The sequence below is a fragment of the Giraffa tippelskirchi genome, chromosome 6 (assembly GCF_054371585.1).
Source record: "Giraffa tippelskirchi isolate mGirTip1 chromosome 6, T2T-mGirTip1v1.2.pri, whole genome shotgun sequence".
NCBI classification, from domain to species: Eukaryota; Metazoa; Chordata; class Mammalia; order Artiodactyla; family Giraffidae; genus Giraffa; species Giraffa tippelskirchi.
This window is the reverse complement of record NC_137280.1, coordinates 50138292-50154846: the sequence shown is the minus strand read 5'-3', so window position 1 is coordinate 50154846 and position 16555 is coordinate 50138292. Positions and strand designations below refer to the sequence as shown.

Here is a 16555-nt window from a genome sequence, read left to right as displayed (position 1 = left end):
GAACAAGGCAAGGGTGCCCACTCTCACCACTACTATTCAACATAGTTTTGGAAGTATTAGCCACAGCAATCAGAGAAGAAAAAGGAATAAAAGGAATCCAGATTGGAAAAGAAGTAAAACTCTCACTGTTCGCAAATGACATGATCCTCTACATAGAAAACCCTAAAGACTCCACCAGAAAATTACTAGAGCTAATCAATGAATATAGTAAAGTTGCAGGATATAAAATTAACACACAAAAATCCCTTGCATTCCTATACACTAACAATGAGAAAACAGAAAGAGAAATTAAGGAAATTAATTAAGAAATTAAGAGAAATTAAGGAAATAATTCACCATTGCAACAAAAAGAATAAAATACTTAGCAATAAATCTACCTAAAGAAACAAAAGACCTATATATAGAAAACTATAAAACACTGATGAAAGAAGTCAAAGAGGACACAAATAGATGGAGAAATATACCATGTTCATGGATTGGAAGATTCAATATAGTGAAAATGAGTATACTACCCAAAGCAATCTATAGATCCAATGCAATCCCTATCAAGCTACCACCGGTATTTTTCACAAAACTAGAACAAATAATTTCACAATTTGTATGGAAATACGAAAAACCTCAAATAGTCAAAGCAATCTTGAGAAAGAAGAATGGAACTGGAGGAATCAACCTGCCTGACTTCAGGCTATCCTACAAAGCTACAGTCATCAAGACAGTATGGTACTGACACAAAGACAAAAACATAGATCAATGGAACAAAATAGAAAGCCCAGAGGTAAATCCACGCACCTACGGACACCTTATCTTTGACAAAGGAGGCAAGAATATACAATGGAGAAAAGACAATGTCTTTAACAAGTGGTGCTGGGAAAACTGGCCAAACACTGGTAAAAGAATGAAACTAGAACACTTTCTAACACCGTACATGAAAATAAACTCAAAATGGATTAAAGATCTAAACGTAAGACCAGAAACTATAAAAAAAAATTCCTAGAGGAAAACATAGGCAAAACACTCTCTGACATAAATCACACCAGGATTCTCTATGACCCATCTTCCAGAGTAATGGAAATAAAAGCAAAAATAAACAAATTAAATTTAAAAGCTAATTAAGTTTACAAGCTTTTGCAAAACAAAGGAAACTATAAGCAAGGTGAAAAGACAACCTTCAGAATGGAAGAAAATAATAGCAAACGAAGCAACTGACAAAGAACTGATCTCAAAAATATACAAGCAACTCCTGTAGCTCAATTCCAGAAAAATAAATGACCCAATCAAAAAATGGGCCAAAGAACTAAACCGACATTTCTCCAAAGAAGACATACAGATGGCTAACAAACACATGAAAAGATGCTCAACATCACTAATTATCAGAGAAATGCAAATCAAAACCACAGTGAGGTACCATCTCACGCCAGTCAGAATGGCTGCTATCCAAAAGTCTACAAGCAATAAATGCTGGAGAGGGCATGGAGAAAAGGGAACCCTCTTACACTGTTGGTGGGAATGCAAACTAGTACAGCCACTATGGAGAACAGTGTGGGGATTCCTGCCATATGACCCAGAAATCCCACTGCTGGGTATACACATCGAGGAAACGAGAATTGAAAGAGACACGTGTATCCCAATGTTCACTGCAGCACTGTTTATTATAACCAGGACATGGAAGCAACCTAGATGTCCATCATCAGATGAATGGATAAGAAAGCTGTGGTACATATGCACACTGGAATATTACTCAGCCATTAAAAAGAATACATTTGAATCGGTTCTAATGAGGTGTATGAAACTGGAGCCTATTATACAGAGTGAAGTAAGTCAGAAAGAAAAATACCAATACAGTATACTAACACATATATATGGAATTTAGAAAGATGGTAGTGATGATCATTTATGCAAGACAGCAAAAGAGACATAGATGTATAGAACAGTCTTTTGGACTCTGTGGGAGAAGGCAAGGGTGGGATGATTTGAGAGAATAGCACTGAAACCTGTATATTATTATATGTGAAACAGATCACCAGTCCAGGTTCTATGCATGAGACAGGGTGCTCAGGGCTGGTGCTCTGGGATGACCCTGAGGGACGGGATGGGTAGGGAGGTGGAAGGGGGGTTCATGATGGGGAACACATGTACATCCATGGCTGATTCATGTCAATGTATGGCAAAAACCACTACAATATTGTAAAGTAATTAGCCTCCAATAAAAATAAAAATAAATTAAAAAAAAAAAGAAACTCCAGTGTTAGATTCGGAACTGGAGTAGATAAATAAGTAAGCTCATTTTGAAAAAGTAGTTATCATCATTAATATAAATAAGTCAAAAGTAAATAAATAAACTTCATTTTGAAAAAGTGTCTATCCATTATAATCAATGACAATCTAAAGAAAGGGAAGAAAAAAAGATTTGATAATTCACATTTTACATAGGAAGGTAGAAATGGGGTTGTTTTTGTTATTTTTGTTTGTTTGTTTTCCCAAATATTAATAGTACTGGCATTGAAGCCTAGAGTTACTGTTGCAACTATGTTACAACTAAGCCAATCGTTTTACTAAAAATGGTGATAGGTTAATATTAGAAAATATGATATCATGAAAGATTTACTATTATAGAAAAGGATTTCAGTAGTGTATCTCTAGCTCTCCAGATAGGCCTAAAATCTATTTATAGTTGAAGTCCTGATATTCAAAGTAATTTTAGTATATTTTCTGAGAGACGTTGCATAAAGCAGTACATGCAATGGATGTCACAATCTTAGTGATAACAGTGTCCATAAGTGCAATTGAAATTGACTTTGTAGCCTCCTCCAACTGTGAAGCCAACATTAATGTGGTCTGATGGTGCACAGGTTATATACTCATGGACTCTCTTTGCTTTGTTGCAGCTCTCAGCATTAGAGAGGCAGATCTTTGACTTCCTTGGTTTCCAGTGGGCGCCCATTCTTGGCAATTTTCTACATATAATCGTCGTCATATTGGGTTTGTTTGGAACCATTCAGTACAGACCTCGATATATTGTGGTGGTAAGTCTTATTTTTAACTTGTCTTTTCATATAAACACTGCAAAACTGTTAGGAGAAGAAGAAAATTATTTCAGTTGTTCTTTCTGATGTAATATGGCTTGGCTGCACTGGCCTTTGTTACTGAATTCTGCGGAGAGATCATTATCTGTGGGGAAGAAGGCTTAGTGAATGTTTACAATGAAAGCAAACAACGTGACTATGAGTGTGAGATGTATAGTGTAACTGAAATCAAGATTCACAAGGAAATTTAAGATGAGTTTCAATAGAGGAGGATCTGTGGTCTTGATGTTAGATGATATGTAAATGTGCATTAACTATCATTTCAATCACGTGTCACTAACACTAAAAAGCAAACTTGCCTAGCCATAACTATTTACTAATTGATAAAAAGCTATTTAGTTTTAACTGATATAATAAATGCATCTGCATTTATTTCACGAAGTGAAGTGAAAGTTGTTCAGTCATGTCTGACTCTTTGCAACCCCATGGACTACAGAGTCCATGGAATTCTCCAGGCCAGAATACTGGAGCGGTAGCCATTCCCCTTTCCAGGGAATCTTCCCAACCCAAGGATCGAACCCTGGTTTTCTGCATTGCAGACAGATTCTTTACCATCTGAGCCACCTTTATTTCATACTTATCCCCTAATTTACAGTGTACTGTATATTACTAAACATTTCTCAACTTTGTGAAGATAAATTTGAAACAAACCCATGCTCCAAACTATCACATACATGGTCAGCACAACCTCCATTGTAGGAAAATTTAATAAGGAATATTCTGTGCTCCACATTTGACTGCAAGTTATTTTTCGTAATTAGTTCTCTTTTCTAGAGGAGAATATTTTAGGCTACATGTATGTATAAGAAGGTTGTGAGAAATACCAAGCAAATGTAAGGAATTGTAATGAGGAGTAACACACTCTAAAATGCTCACTGAATCCGAATAAATATACGGTGTTCAGTAGAATTAGTGAATATTTTCTTGCAATGCGAGTGATTGCGTCACTAGAAGAAAACCAAAAGACTTAGCAGCATGCCATCTTCCTGTTTTGGTTTAAATCAATCACTCCTATCAAAAAGTTATAACTTTTTCTATAAATGCATCAACTCTCTGAGTCTCAAAACTCTTTTGGGAGTATCTTTCATCGCATCACACAGAGGTGAAAGTAGCCAGCTCACAGCAGACTCTGCCCTCGAACTTGCTGCCCCAGGTACAGGAGAGCATTTCTGTCCCTTGGCTGACTGCAAGGGCTAAACAGTTCCTGCTTTACTCTTCTTCCCTGAAGGAGAACCTCTGCAAAGCCACTGTATGATCTACTAGAAAGATGTTTCACAGAGTTGGACTTGTGGCTTGAAAGACTTTAGTATGCATAATATTAAACTCTTATTGGAGTCTGTGTGTGCTCAGTTGCTCAGTTGTGTCTGACTTTTTGACCCCATGGATGGTAGCCCACCAGGCTCCTCTGTCCATGGGATTCTCCAGGCCAGAATACTGGAGTGGGTTGCCATTTCCTCCTCCAGGGGATCTTCCCTACCCAGGGGTCAAACACGCATCTGTTGCATCTCCTGCATTGGCAGCTGGGGTCTTTACCACTAACGCCACCTAGGAAGCCCCGAGATTCTGCGCTATAAATATTTAAATCTTTATTATTTCATGGATAATAACTTAATCAAGAAGTTTTACATTACTTTAAAGGCAGAAATGTTAGCTAACTTGATATTTTTTGAATACAGATTAACACTGGAATTAAAAGTAACCCAAAACTTCCTTTAAAAATTAAAAAAAGAGAGGAAAGAAAAGAAAGCCAAGTAAGTATGTTATGTCCATAAGTTAGTTCTTTGGACTTTTATACAAAGGTCCACCTCCAAAGAACTGAAACTTGTTTTCATTTGAATTATTATACAGCAAAATATGGGGCTTCCCAGATGACTCAGCAGGTAAAGAATCTGCCTGCCAATAATCATGCAGAAGACACAGAAGACATGGGTTTGATCCCTGGGTCAGAAAAATACCCGGGAGGAAGAAATGGCAATCCACTCTAGTATTCTTGCCTAGGAGATCCCATGGATAGAGGTGCCTGGCAGGCTCTAGTCCAAAGGGTCACAAAGAGTCAGACATGACTGAACACACATGCAGTTTGTACATAGGGAAATATCCCTACTATGTCATCGTAAATCTCCCACCAGAGTTACTGTTCAGAATGGCAATTAAGAGTATTAGGTTCATATTCAATGGTCTCAGCTTTAAATCCCCTTGGACATGAATACTAAACTCCAGAAACTGTTAGAACAATGAGTAAGCAAGAAACAGATCCTTTTAAAAAATTAGTGTTACATTTTGTGTATACTACTATATCTATTTGATACACATGTGAATGAATTAATGAATGGTCTTCTTGGTAATTGAAAAACAAGCTAGGGAAGTAAAAATTAATTTATGTTATAGACTAATTGCTCAATGAGAAAAAAAAATATACTGGGAGACTTCTAAAGTTCATTTCAATTAAAAAATGCTGAAATATCCTCATAAAACTATGCAATATCCTGGAAGCCACATAGAACAACATAAATGGTTTTTCATCTTTATAGGCACTGTCTAATTAAATTAGGATTTAACGTATGTGTACTGAACATAAGCAAAGTAGGATAGATAAATAGTTGATAGATTATATAGAGATGAGTAAATAGACGATGGATAAATAATTATGCAGTTATTTTTTCTTTGCTTTGAGAAGTTACGTCTTCTATACTGCAGATATATCTATGTGACTGTCTGAGTTTGTAGGCATACTCCATGATGACCAAAAGATATTTGTTAAAAATGGAATGTATCTCTTTTTGTAAATTCTAGTTTCCATTGCATAAATAAGTTTGTTGTTGTTCATTCACTAAATTGTGACCTACTCTTTGCAACTCTATGAACTCTAGCCCACCAGGCTCCTCTGTCCATGAGATTTCTAGGCAAGAATACTGGAGTGGGTTGCAATTTCTTTCTCCAAGGGATCTTCTGGAAACAGGAATCAAACCTGTGTCTCCATTAGCAGGCGGATTCTTTACCACTGAGCCATCAGGGAAGCCCTATAAAGAAATTAATCCTCATCAAAAAGATGACAAGGAGGATAGCCAGTATCTTATACCATATGTTGTCCTAATACTTTCTACCTCAGCAAAATTCCTTTGGATGTGTTATTAGTGGCGCTAGAAATCCTTCCTTTTTTCCCTATGTACAGATTTGGGTCTCAGGTGCACACTGAGGTATGAAGTTTCCATCTCAAAGCAATCCAAAATTCAACCATACAGATATTCTTTGTTTTCAACAGGCCAATGTATTAGAATAAAGAAACTTACAATATTACTTTTAAAAATCCTAGTGTCTACATAATGAATGACACATTAATAGTAAAATAAAAAAGAAATCATTTCAAAAATATAACTGTTTATAAAATACATATGAATGAAGTAAATTTTTGATAAATTGGTGAATTGGTCATTTGATAAAATGGAAAATTTGGAAAAGTGTGAACTTGCAAATTAACCTGTAGTCCTTTTCCTAAAATGTTTTCAAATGAAGCTTATCATTTGATGCCCAAGCACTCCAGAAGACTCTGGAGTCATATGATACCTAAGCACTCCAGCTCTTGCCAGAGTGCCTGTCCCAAGTCTGACACTAACTACATGATCAAATGATTACCTCTCTACCTTAGTCTTAGTGTGATGACTGAATGACTTATCTATGTAAAGTGCTTAGAAAGGAACAATAGAAAGCAGCTCAGTAATAACTTGTTATTGTTAGGAATTTCTGAGCTGACAGTTGGAATCTATAGTACTCAGCCTAATCATTTTATCTTTGAATGTTCAGAAGTGACATCAATAGTACAACTTGTGATGGATCAGAATACACTTCGATCATGAAATTTGTGCTTTCATTTTATTTTTTTTAATTTATTTATTTTAGATGGGGGCTAATTACTTTACAATATTGTAGTGGTTTTTGCCATACATTGACGTGAATCAGCCATGGGTTTACATGTGTTCCCCATCCTGTACCCCCCTCCCACCTCCCTCCCCATCCCATCCCTCTGGGTCATGTGCTTTCATTTTAAATAGATTTACCTCAATATTCATTTCTGTAACTCTGAGTTGATTTACTTTTCTAAAAGAATACTTGGGGTGTAGGTTTGCAGTCCTAATAATTAAGAACCATGTGGTTTTGCAGTTAATTCGGTTCATTTTCTTACTTTAGTCCTGCTTTATTTTATGTCCTCCCCTTAACCTTTGTCCCTAGATTTTTCCTCATGACTTAGTGGTCTGCACTGCTCTTTTACTCAATTATCTCCATAATTAGACTTATGTAGAATGAAAAATGTCCGATACCAGATGCCATCTTATTAGTAACATCTTTAAAAATTTGTTGTAGTTTTATGACTTTATCAGTTTGCAAAAAGCATACATTGAGGATGTAGGTTAGCTATTTTAAGTATTCACAAGAATATTTTGTGGGTCAGAAAAGTGCATTTCAATGCATTTGGTGCATTTTTAAGAAAACATCTACTACCCACTCACACTGGAAGACTCTTTAACAGAAAATATCAGCAGGCCGACAATATCTGCAAATATCAAAAGCCTCAATGTATATTTTAACTGATGTTAACTTTTTGGTGTACTTTCCAACTCCTCTATAGTTCTAGTGATTTTGGAGCTTTAACTCATTATTATAAATGTATTACTCCTTAAAAATCATAAATGATAAACATAAAAAATGTAAACTGAATTTTAGAAAAAATTTAAAAGCTTTTGATAAGGTTTCTAGTAAGGATATGGCTGTTTTATAGTGTTTAAAATTCATGAGTCTATTATTTGGCAGAGCATAGAAGAAACTGATATTAATAAATTATTTTAATACTTGGTTTAATATTAACAATAAGTTATTTCACCATTTATCATGGTTTAACAGTAGAAAGCAATAAATGAATTAGTATGTCTATTTGCGAATTCATAGATTTTTTTTAGTAAAATAAAATGAGTGAGCAACTCATTGTATTTGGTGTATTCATTGTGCTGCTGTGGCAAATTCCTTCCTCACTCAAGCTATCCTGTATGTCAGTTTTCCAGACCTTAGTGTCTTTGTCTGCTTGAGAAAGTGACTGGATACAGAAAGAGAAAAATAAATATCATATGTCAATGCATGTATATGAAAGCTAGAAAAATGGTACAGATGAACCTATAACAGGGGAGGACTGAAGATGCAGATGTAGAGAACAGACTTGAGGAGACAGCGGGGGGAAGGAGAGGGTGGGACGAAGTGAGAGAGTAGCATTGACATATACGCACTCCCGTGTGTAAACAGCTAATGGGAAGCTGCTGTATAATGCGGGGAGCTCAGCTCAGTGCTCTATGATGACCTAGAGGGGTAGGATGGGGGGTGAGTGGGAGGGAGGCTTAGAGGGAGGGGACATATGTGTGCTTACAGCTGATTCACGTTGTTGTGCAGCAGAAACCAACACAACATTGTAAAGCAATTATCCTCCAATTAAAAACAAAACATTAGAAAAAGAAAAAGAAAGTGACTGGATGAACTGAACCCTAAGACCATCTCCTCTGATGAGTCTTGATCTGAGGTTACCTTAATTCAGTCTGACTAATACTCTTGAGAAAGGCATTTCCTAATATATGATACATTTGTAAAACCAGTTAATCAATAAGGCTGGCATGTTTAGAGAGTTTGGGGGTGTGACTGGAAGGTATTTTCCCATTATGGAAATAGTTGCTTATTTGCTCAGCCTTAATTAATCCTAGTTATTAATTTCTATACTTTTAAAAAATATTTTACATGCTCATGTTAGAGCCTATGGTTATATTAGGGACATACATTCCATTCAATAAAATAGTCCAATAGTTGAAAGTTGGTTAATTTTACTCCACATATCCATTTTCCCACATGATTTTCATTCAGTGATATGGAAGTGAAGAGTTTTGACTAATATTCCTAAAACCTTGATGATTTAATATCATAACTAAAAGCTAGCTAGCTGACTAGATGGGCTTCCCTGGCCGCTGAGGTGGTAAAGAATCTTCCTGCAATGAGGGAGACCCAGGTTTGATCCCTGGATTGGGAAGATCCCCTGCAGGAGGGAATGGCAACCTACTCCAGTATTCTTACCTGGAGAATCCCATGAACAGAAGATCCTGGTGGGCTATAGTCCATGGGGTCACAAAAAGTTGAACACGACTGACTAGCTGACTAGATAGCCCACAGAAAATTTGCATAATTGTATCCTTTGGAAAAGTTAGTACTCAGAAAACAGAAAACAAATCAGCACTTGGATTTCACTTGCATCTGCAAGCCAGCAAAGCACTTCCAAAATAAATCTAGTTTTATTGACATCTACTGAAAGCAGTAGAAACTATTGGATTTTTAATTTCTAGAAATCTTAGGGGACCCCATAAGGAGCACTCTTTTCTGAGCATGCCCTGTTTCATCCCAGAAGACAGATTTATTGACATGTTTATTATTGATTTATTGAATATGTTCCTTTCATCGCCACATTTTTCTTCTTTTTCTCTCCCCTCCCCACCCTTTCTTTCCAGTATACAGTATGGACCGCCCTCTGGGTCACCTGGAATGTGTTCATTATCTGTTTCTATTTGGACGTAGGTGGGCTCTCTAAGGTAAGTTCATGATGGTTTTAAAGGACACTTTTAAAAAGAGTACACTAATAAATAATCTAAGTAACATTACAAATGGAATACTAATATATATACATCTATATAATGTACACATATGACAAATGAAATACCAAGTATATATAACAATCTAAAAAACATTAAAAATGGAATACTAATATATATGCACATACACAGTAACTTAAGCAGCATTACAAATGGAATACTAAGTATATATAGTAATCAAAACAATGTTACAAATGTAATACTATTCAAAAAAGAGTTTGGATATCATTCAGAAACGAATGACCTTGGGAGCATGTTAATAACAATGAAACTCCAAAACAAAAGCCTTATAATTTAGTTTGCTAAGCTGCAGTGGGACTCAGCTTCCAGTGTATACTCATGTCCAGTTTTAAAAAGCCTCACATCCCAGGCACCACAAGCCCCAAATGTTAGTGAAAAAATGGCTTTGAACATTCTTGTGTTTAAAGTGGGGGAAGGGATTGACCAAAATGCAAATGTAACAGATATGAATAGCAAGTTGCCATCTTTGCTTGAATATTAATTCTGAGAAAAAAGTTTGACAGAGAAGGAAATACTCATTATATTTAAAGGGAGCATATGTTTACTAACAACTACGTACATCAGTGTGGTGACTCCTCTGTGAATCCTGATCAGAGTTGTCGTTATGCAACATGATACAAATGTTATTTCTGTCTGTCTAGAGCTCATGTCAGCAAAGCACACAATTTTCATTATGACTCTTGCAGAACCATCTTTTGATTACCACCCAAATGAAAGAGCACCTTAGGTTAAACTTCTAGTTATGTTTCTGAAGTATTTTTCTCATAAACCAGTGCAGTTGTCATTTGAAATCATAGAGAAGAAACTTGACAGTATAATTACAAAAAGAATAAGAAAGCTTTAACCTACTTTTCTAGGTTTCTTGTTTTCAACTATCTTTGTGCCAACTTATTCTATTGTTGCATAATAATGTCAGATTTTCTTTAAGTAGCCTTTGTGGTTTAGATCTTAGAAACATTTGCCTTGACCAGCACAGAGTCTTTTAGAATTGTTAGGCTCCATTGAAGTCCATAGGGTAATAAAGAATTTTTAATGTAGCTAAGCAGCCAAGATCCCTGAAGGGTTTTCTCTAGAACCTTCAGAGTTGATTGTTCTACACTATAATAATTTTATAATTAGAACTTGTCATCATCTTCTCACATTGGCAAATGTATTCAGGAACCAGAAATGACATTTCTAATACTGAGTTACAGAGAAATGCACCAACATCTACCTTTAGTATTTGTGCTATTAATTGCATTTCACCACTAGTTTCTAAGACAGAAAAAAAGGACTTAAATCAGTGCTCAGTTATCATCTGTAACATGCAGATTATAAAGTAATTTTAAAATGCAAATATTGTGAATAAAATAGTTGTGAATAATTAAACATAGCATTTTTCAACCCATAACATTTTGTGTTTCTTGATTTGAATGGTCATTTTAAATCATGTATTTATTTCACTGGGTGAAAATCATTTTTTATTTTCTTCTCTGTTAACTGGTTTGGAATAAATTAGACCAGAGGAAATTTGTTCTGTGGATTTGGCATCATACTGTGTTGAAAAAGACTAAATTTCAAATCATAAGCCTTTCATTCAAATCTTGCCTGTAGCACTTATAAACCATGGGCCCTTAGGCAAATCGCTAAATCCCAAAAGTCTCTGTGAAATATGAAAACAGGACCAGCATCACCAGTAATGACAGTAATCAGTGCTTGTTTGGTGTTTAGCATTGTTACCAAATATGATAACTCAGGTAAGCTTCAAAACAATCCTGTGATGTGATTTTTTAAAAAAATTTTTAAATTAAAATAATCGTATCAGTGATTTGTCCCACAAAAGCTGATTTCCCTCTACTGCCCAAGATGATGAGCAGTCCACCAAGTATTCTAGATCATTAAAACGATAGATGATTCCAAAAGGCCTAAAGGTTTTCTGTTGATCTCTTTCTATTTCCTGTTTCAAAGGCTGGTGATTGCTCCCTGGCTAGCCACACGCGAATCTCAATTCCAGTCTGTAGGGAAAAGTAGAGCAGCATTAAGGATCCTTGGCAAACCCAGGCACCTCTGCCGTTTTCCCAGGTTGCACCCCATTTCATAAAATAATCCTTGTCCATGTGTGTTTATATACAAACTCTCCAGAGTCCTCCCTCTCCTTCTAGTTCATGGAGTCATTTCTTGGAATTATATACTTGGATAGATTAATAAAAGCCTCACCCTACTTTGATTTTTGCCCGAAATGTCCATTGTAAAGTGGTGAATCTGTCTCCAAACAACAGATTCAAATTAATTTCCACAACAACATCTTTATGGATTTGGGGGTTATTCCAATGACAGGCACTACTGAACCATTCTTGAAAACTAATAGTGTACTCACTGACCATGAGCAATCATACCTCTGGCCTCTTATGGTGACTCTTGACCACAACCTTCAGATTTTTCTTTTGCTTAGCATCATGCTTTTGTCACTGTGGTCCTGAGGGTCCTGACTCTCCCTGGACATTCTAGAACTTGAAGGAAATGGATGTACTGTTTTAGGAAATATGTGCCTGTATGGTGAGATTGGGGATGACTGTGGGTAGGTGACCAAAAGTGCCTGTACATTCATAATCTACTGGAATCTCAGTTTCCTTTTCTGCAAAATGAGGAAAAACCACAGCATTAATTTTATTGTTGTTGTTGTTTAGTTGCTAAGTCATGTCTGACTCTTTGTGACCGCATGGGCTACAGCATGCCAGGTTGTTGAAACTGTTTGTAATTCATACAAAGAACTTAGAAAGGATCTTGGAATATTGTGAGGTTTCAGTAAAAAGTGGTTCTTATAATTGCCATCAGCATCATCATCTTTATTATTAATGAGAAATTAACAGACATCTTGATCCTCATTCTGCAAACCTGTGGGACATATATTTATTACTATGCAAGAGCTGTAAAAGGGGAATATGTAGGATTGAGTGACTTGTTTAAAAAGTATGTAACAGTCCCTTGTGATAGGACCTCAGATCTGCATATTAACTTCACAGCTGTAATATGATTAATTAAACCCTTTCCTTCAACATGTAAATAGCATTTTGAAATACTTCTGTAGCTAGATTCTGCTGCTGTCTCTCCTGCTCCCCCTGGGAGAAACTTTATGTGTCTTTGGAGTCTCCAAGGCAGTTTTTCATGCTGTACTTTAAGATCACCAAGGGTACAATTAATAAGTTATTGCTGCTTCTTTGGAAGTTGCAAGACTTGAAATCATTTTTTTTCTTCCTAGGCATCCATTCAGAATGCAAATATGAAAACCCACTCATTTGTTACATTTAAAGATACTGAAAGATACGTTATATTTGTTGTATTTGTTTTTAATCCCTCCAAAATTAAGCTGATGCCTTAAGACATCTTTTTGATTATTTCAAATTGTCGAAACTTTAGGTTAGTATTTCTTCTAACTGGCATTTCCTGAAAAATGTATGTAATTTACTCATTACTGATCCTAGAGAATTTTCAGTGTGTTACATTTTCCTAGAATTCTGACTGTGTGCTACGGTGCATGAGCATAATTTAGATGTAAAAACTGAATATGAAGAAATTCTCTGAAGACTTTTATTAACCATGAGCTTTGATCAAGAGTCTCCTAAAACTTAGGAAGAAGCCTGAAAGGGAAACAGAGGAACCCTCCCTGATACCTCCTCCGTACCTGTGTTCACATTGCCTTCGCATAAAAGAAAAACTACCTACATTTGTTTCTCTATATCTTATCTTAACGGCTGCATGTTTTCCATAGTACCTGATTTGTGGATATTTTGATTCTTAAAGAAATTTAAGCCATTTCTTCAAATGGCAATAATAGCACTTTCTTGTCCTCTTTTGACTTAAATCGTCACCATTCACTCACAAGGGTTCTCTTCTCTCATGAGATTCTTCAGTCGAATATTTCACCCGAGCAGTCTGGCAGGGTCAATGACATCATTCTTCTTTTTCAAGGTTCATTCTTATACCCAGCCTGAATTGTTCCTCTGTACTTACTGAGAAAAATCTCTCTCTTCATCAAGATTCATTTTCCTTCAAGGATGAATTCTTCCACTAACTTTGGTTTGGTCAGGCACGTTCAAGTAGGAAACTTTTAGACAATTCAGAATTCCATGTAGAAGTTATTGCATAGGATACAGAACTGTCTCTCCCCTTCAGCTGTGTACAGCCCCTCCATTATTTTTAATAAGCATCCTAAATATTTTCATGTCTCTAAAGAATTCTTTTTCTGTGGGCAGTTTCAAACAAAATCAGTGGTACGTAGTATATGTGCGTGTATGCTTAGTCACTCAGTCATGTCTGACTCTTTGCCACCCCATGGACTGTACCCTGACGGAATCCTCTGTCCATGGAATTTCCCAGGTAAGAATACTGAAATGGGCTGCCATGTCCTCCTCCAGGGGATCCTCCCAACCCAGGGATCAAACTGGCATCTCCTGCATCTCCTGCATTGGCAGATAGATTCTTTACCACTGAGACAGCTGGGAAGCCCCTAAAGACATAGTATATCTTTCTTTAAATAAATACAACTTACTGAATCTAGTAATGAGTATTAAACTTACACTTATCCTTTCCTTTGGATTTCTTCCCCCTTGAACATGTTTCAAAAAGAGTCTTGAAATGTGATGTTTATGGAGGACTGAAGCTAGGATACAAAATATCTTTATTTTAGAATAATATTATATCAGCAAATGATATAGGAATAGCATCCAAGAAACATGGCAAAACTATACCTACATTTGAAACTATAAGAATGATATTTTACTGTTTCGTGAGATGAATAGCATATCTATACCAATAAGAATCTTTGAAAAATGCATAAACTTTCAGTTTACTAGAATAACAAACTATTTCAGTTTCTGAACTAATATATTGGTATATACTTATCATGATGTCCTGAAAGAATATTTTTGTTTATAATATTGATGCGGAAAGGGGTGATTGAGGTGGCAGTGAACATCTATCCAGTTATTAAAAATTTATAAAGGAAGAACCATCACAATCTGCTTCTGGGCATTAAATCAAAATGAAGCCCCAAAACTTGCAAATGTTTATTTTTTGTTTCCTATACAGTCCTTTCCCTAAGTGATGCAATTATTTTATATTTTTTAAAAAAGTAGCAAGGCAGTGTAAATATAGTTATGCGTTTCTTATTCCAAGGGACTTAAACTATACTTTTTCCCTTGGTCTGGGTCTAAATAAACATAACTTCTGAAAATAGCATCTTTGGCGTCCTTTGTGCAGTAAGATAATTGTTTCCCCCGTAGCTTCTTTTCCACAGTAAAGAAAATTATAAACATGTCTAAACTCAGTATTATGTTTTCATAGATTTCATCAAATACAAACATTTTGAAACCCTTTGCTCAAAAAATCCAATTTGCCGCTATGTTATAGTCCAATGACATATAGAAACCATAATAACTAAGTAACTGCTGCAGCCTGGGAGGTGTTTGGAGTTTTTAATCACAAATTTGTGTGATAACCTTGTACCCTTCAGTAGCAGTTCAAATATTTTTGTCAAAAGAGCAGATGGATATATTATTTGATCAAGAGCGGCTCTATTTATTGCTGCAGAATAAGAGTTACTGAAAAAAGCCTATGCAAATATAATTGAATAACTGGAATATTATCTCAACTCAGTGGATTATAGTCATGAAGTAGCTGTGCTTCTTTGAATAAGCCGTCTCCCAACTGTTCTGTTTCTTTCCTTATTACGTTGGATAACAGATTCTGTATACAAGTCTGGTCATGGACAATTAGTCTCCTGTCTGGTTCAAACCTGTTCTCCCCTCAGTAAAGCTGACATGCCTAAGGCCTTGGTCACCGCTCTCTCTTCCCTTCCCTTGACTCCACTCCTCAGGGAGAAAAGAGAGGACATAGTCAGCTTCTACAGCCAACCTTGAGCTGATGGTGAAGTTTGCAGAGATCCTGACCTCATGCCAGCCTTAGTCTATTCCAGTCACTGGAAATGGCTACTGCTGATGCGACGGTCTCCACACTGGCTAATTCTTCCCTGCATGCATGCTAAGTCACTTCAGTTGCGTCCGACTCTATGCGATCCTTTGGACTGTAGCCTGCCAGATTCCCCTGTCCATGGAATTCTCCAGGCAAGAATACTGGAGTGGGTTGCCATTTCCTCCTCCAGAGGATCTTCCCAACCTAGGGATCCAACTCGGCTCTCCTGCATTGCAAGCAGATTCTTTACTGTCTGAGCCACCAGGAAAGCCCCACGTCAATTATATCAGGTACCATACTCAAAGGCATTGAGAATTAGGACATAAACTTCTTTGAGGGCCCCTATTCTGCTACTAGAGAGGTGCCAGCCATCTTAGACCATGAGGTAACCTTAGGGATATCAGCCATGCATGAGAATAATTGAGTACAAAGGAAAAAGGAGCCTGGGACCCTAACTCCATGGAGATTTTATATTAGCCCTGAATTTCCCACACAGATTTCTTTCAGATTAGAAAATGTGTTTAAGCCACTTTGGGAGGACTTGAAATATGCAGGTAAAAATAAATACCCAACCAATCATGTATAATTGTACAGACAGTTTTACTAAGCATTTACTTGATCCAAAGCACTGTGCCAGGCACTAGGGCTCCATCCTACTTCTGCCTCATAAAATGTTCTGTATCATAGGAAAGACAGACATTAAATGAGTAATAGCAAGAAAATGTAACCAGTATTATGATAATGAATTGAAAAGGACTCTGATACCATAGAACAAGGAACACAGTATCACCAGGATCAGGTAAGATTTCCTAAGGAAGATGGGATGAGGAT

General features: G+C 36.4%; 1 protein-coding gene across 1 annotated transcript in view; it reads left to right on the top strand.

Annotated features, from left to right (window-relative positions):
• NKAIN3 (sodium/potassium transporting ATPase interacting 3) overlaps positions 1-16555 on the top strand; it is a 508353-nt gene that overhangs the window by 263628 nt on the left and 228170 nt on the right. The window contains exons 2-3 of the mRNA XM_081504335.1: positions 2886-3023; positions 9614-9694. Of these exons, the coding sequence (XP_081360461.1) occupies positions 2886-3023; positions 9614-9694 (219 nt within the window). The remainder of the gene's footprint in view (positions 1-2885; positions 3024-9613; positions 9695-16555) is intronic.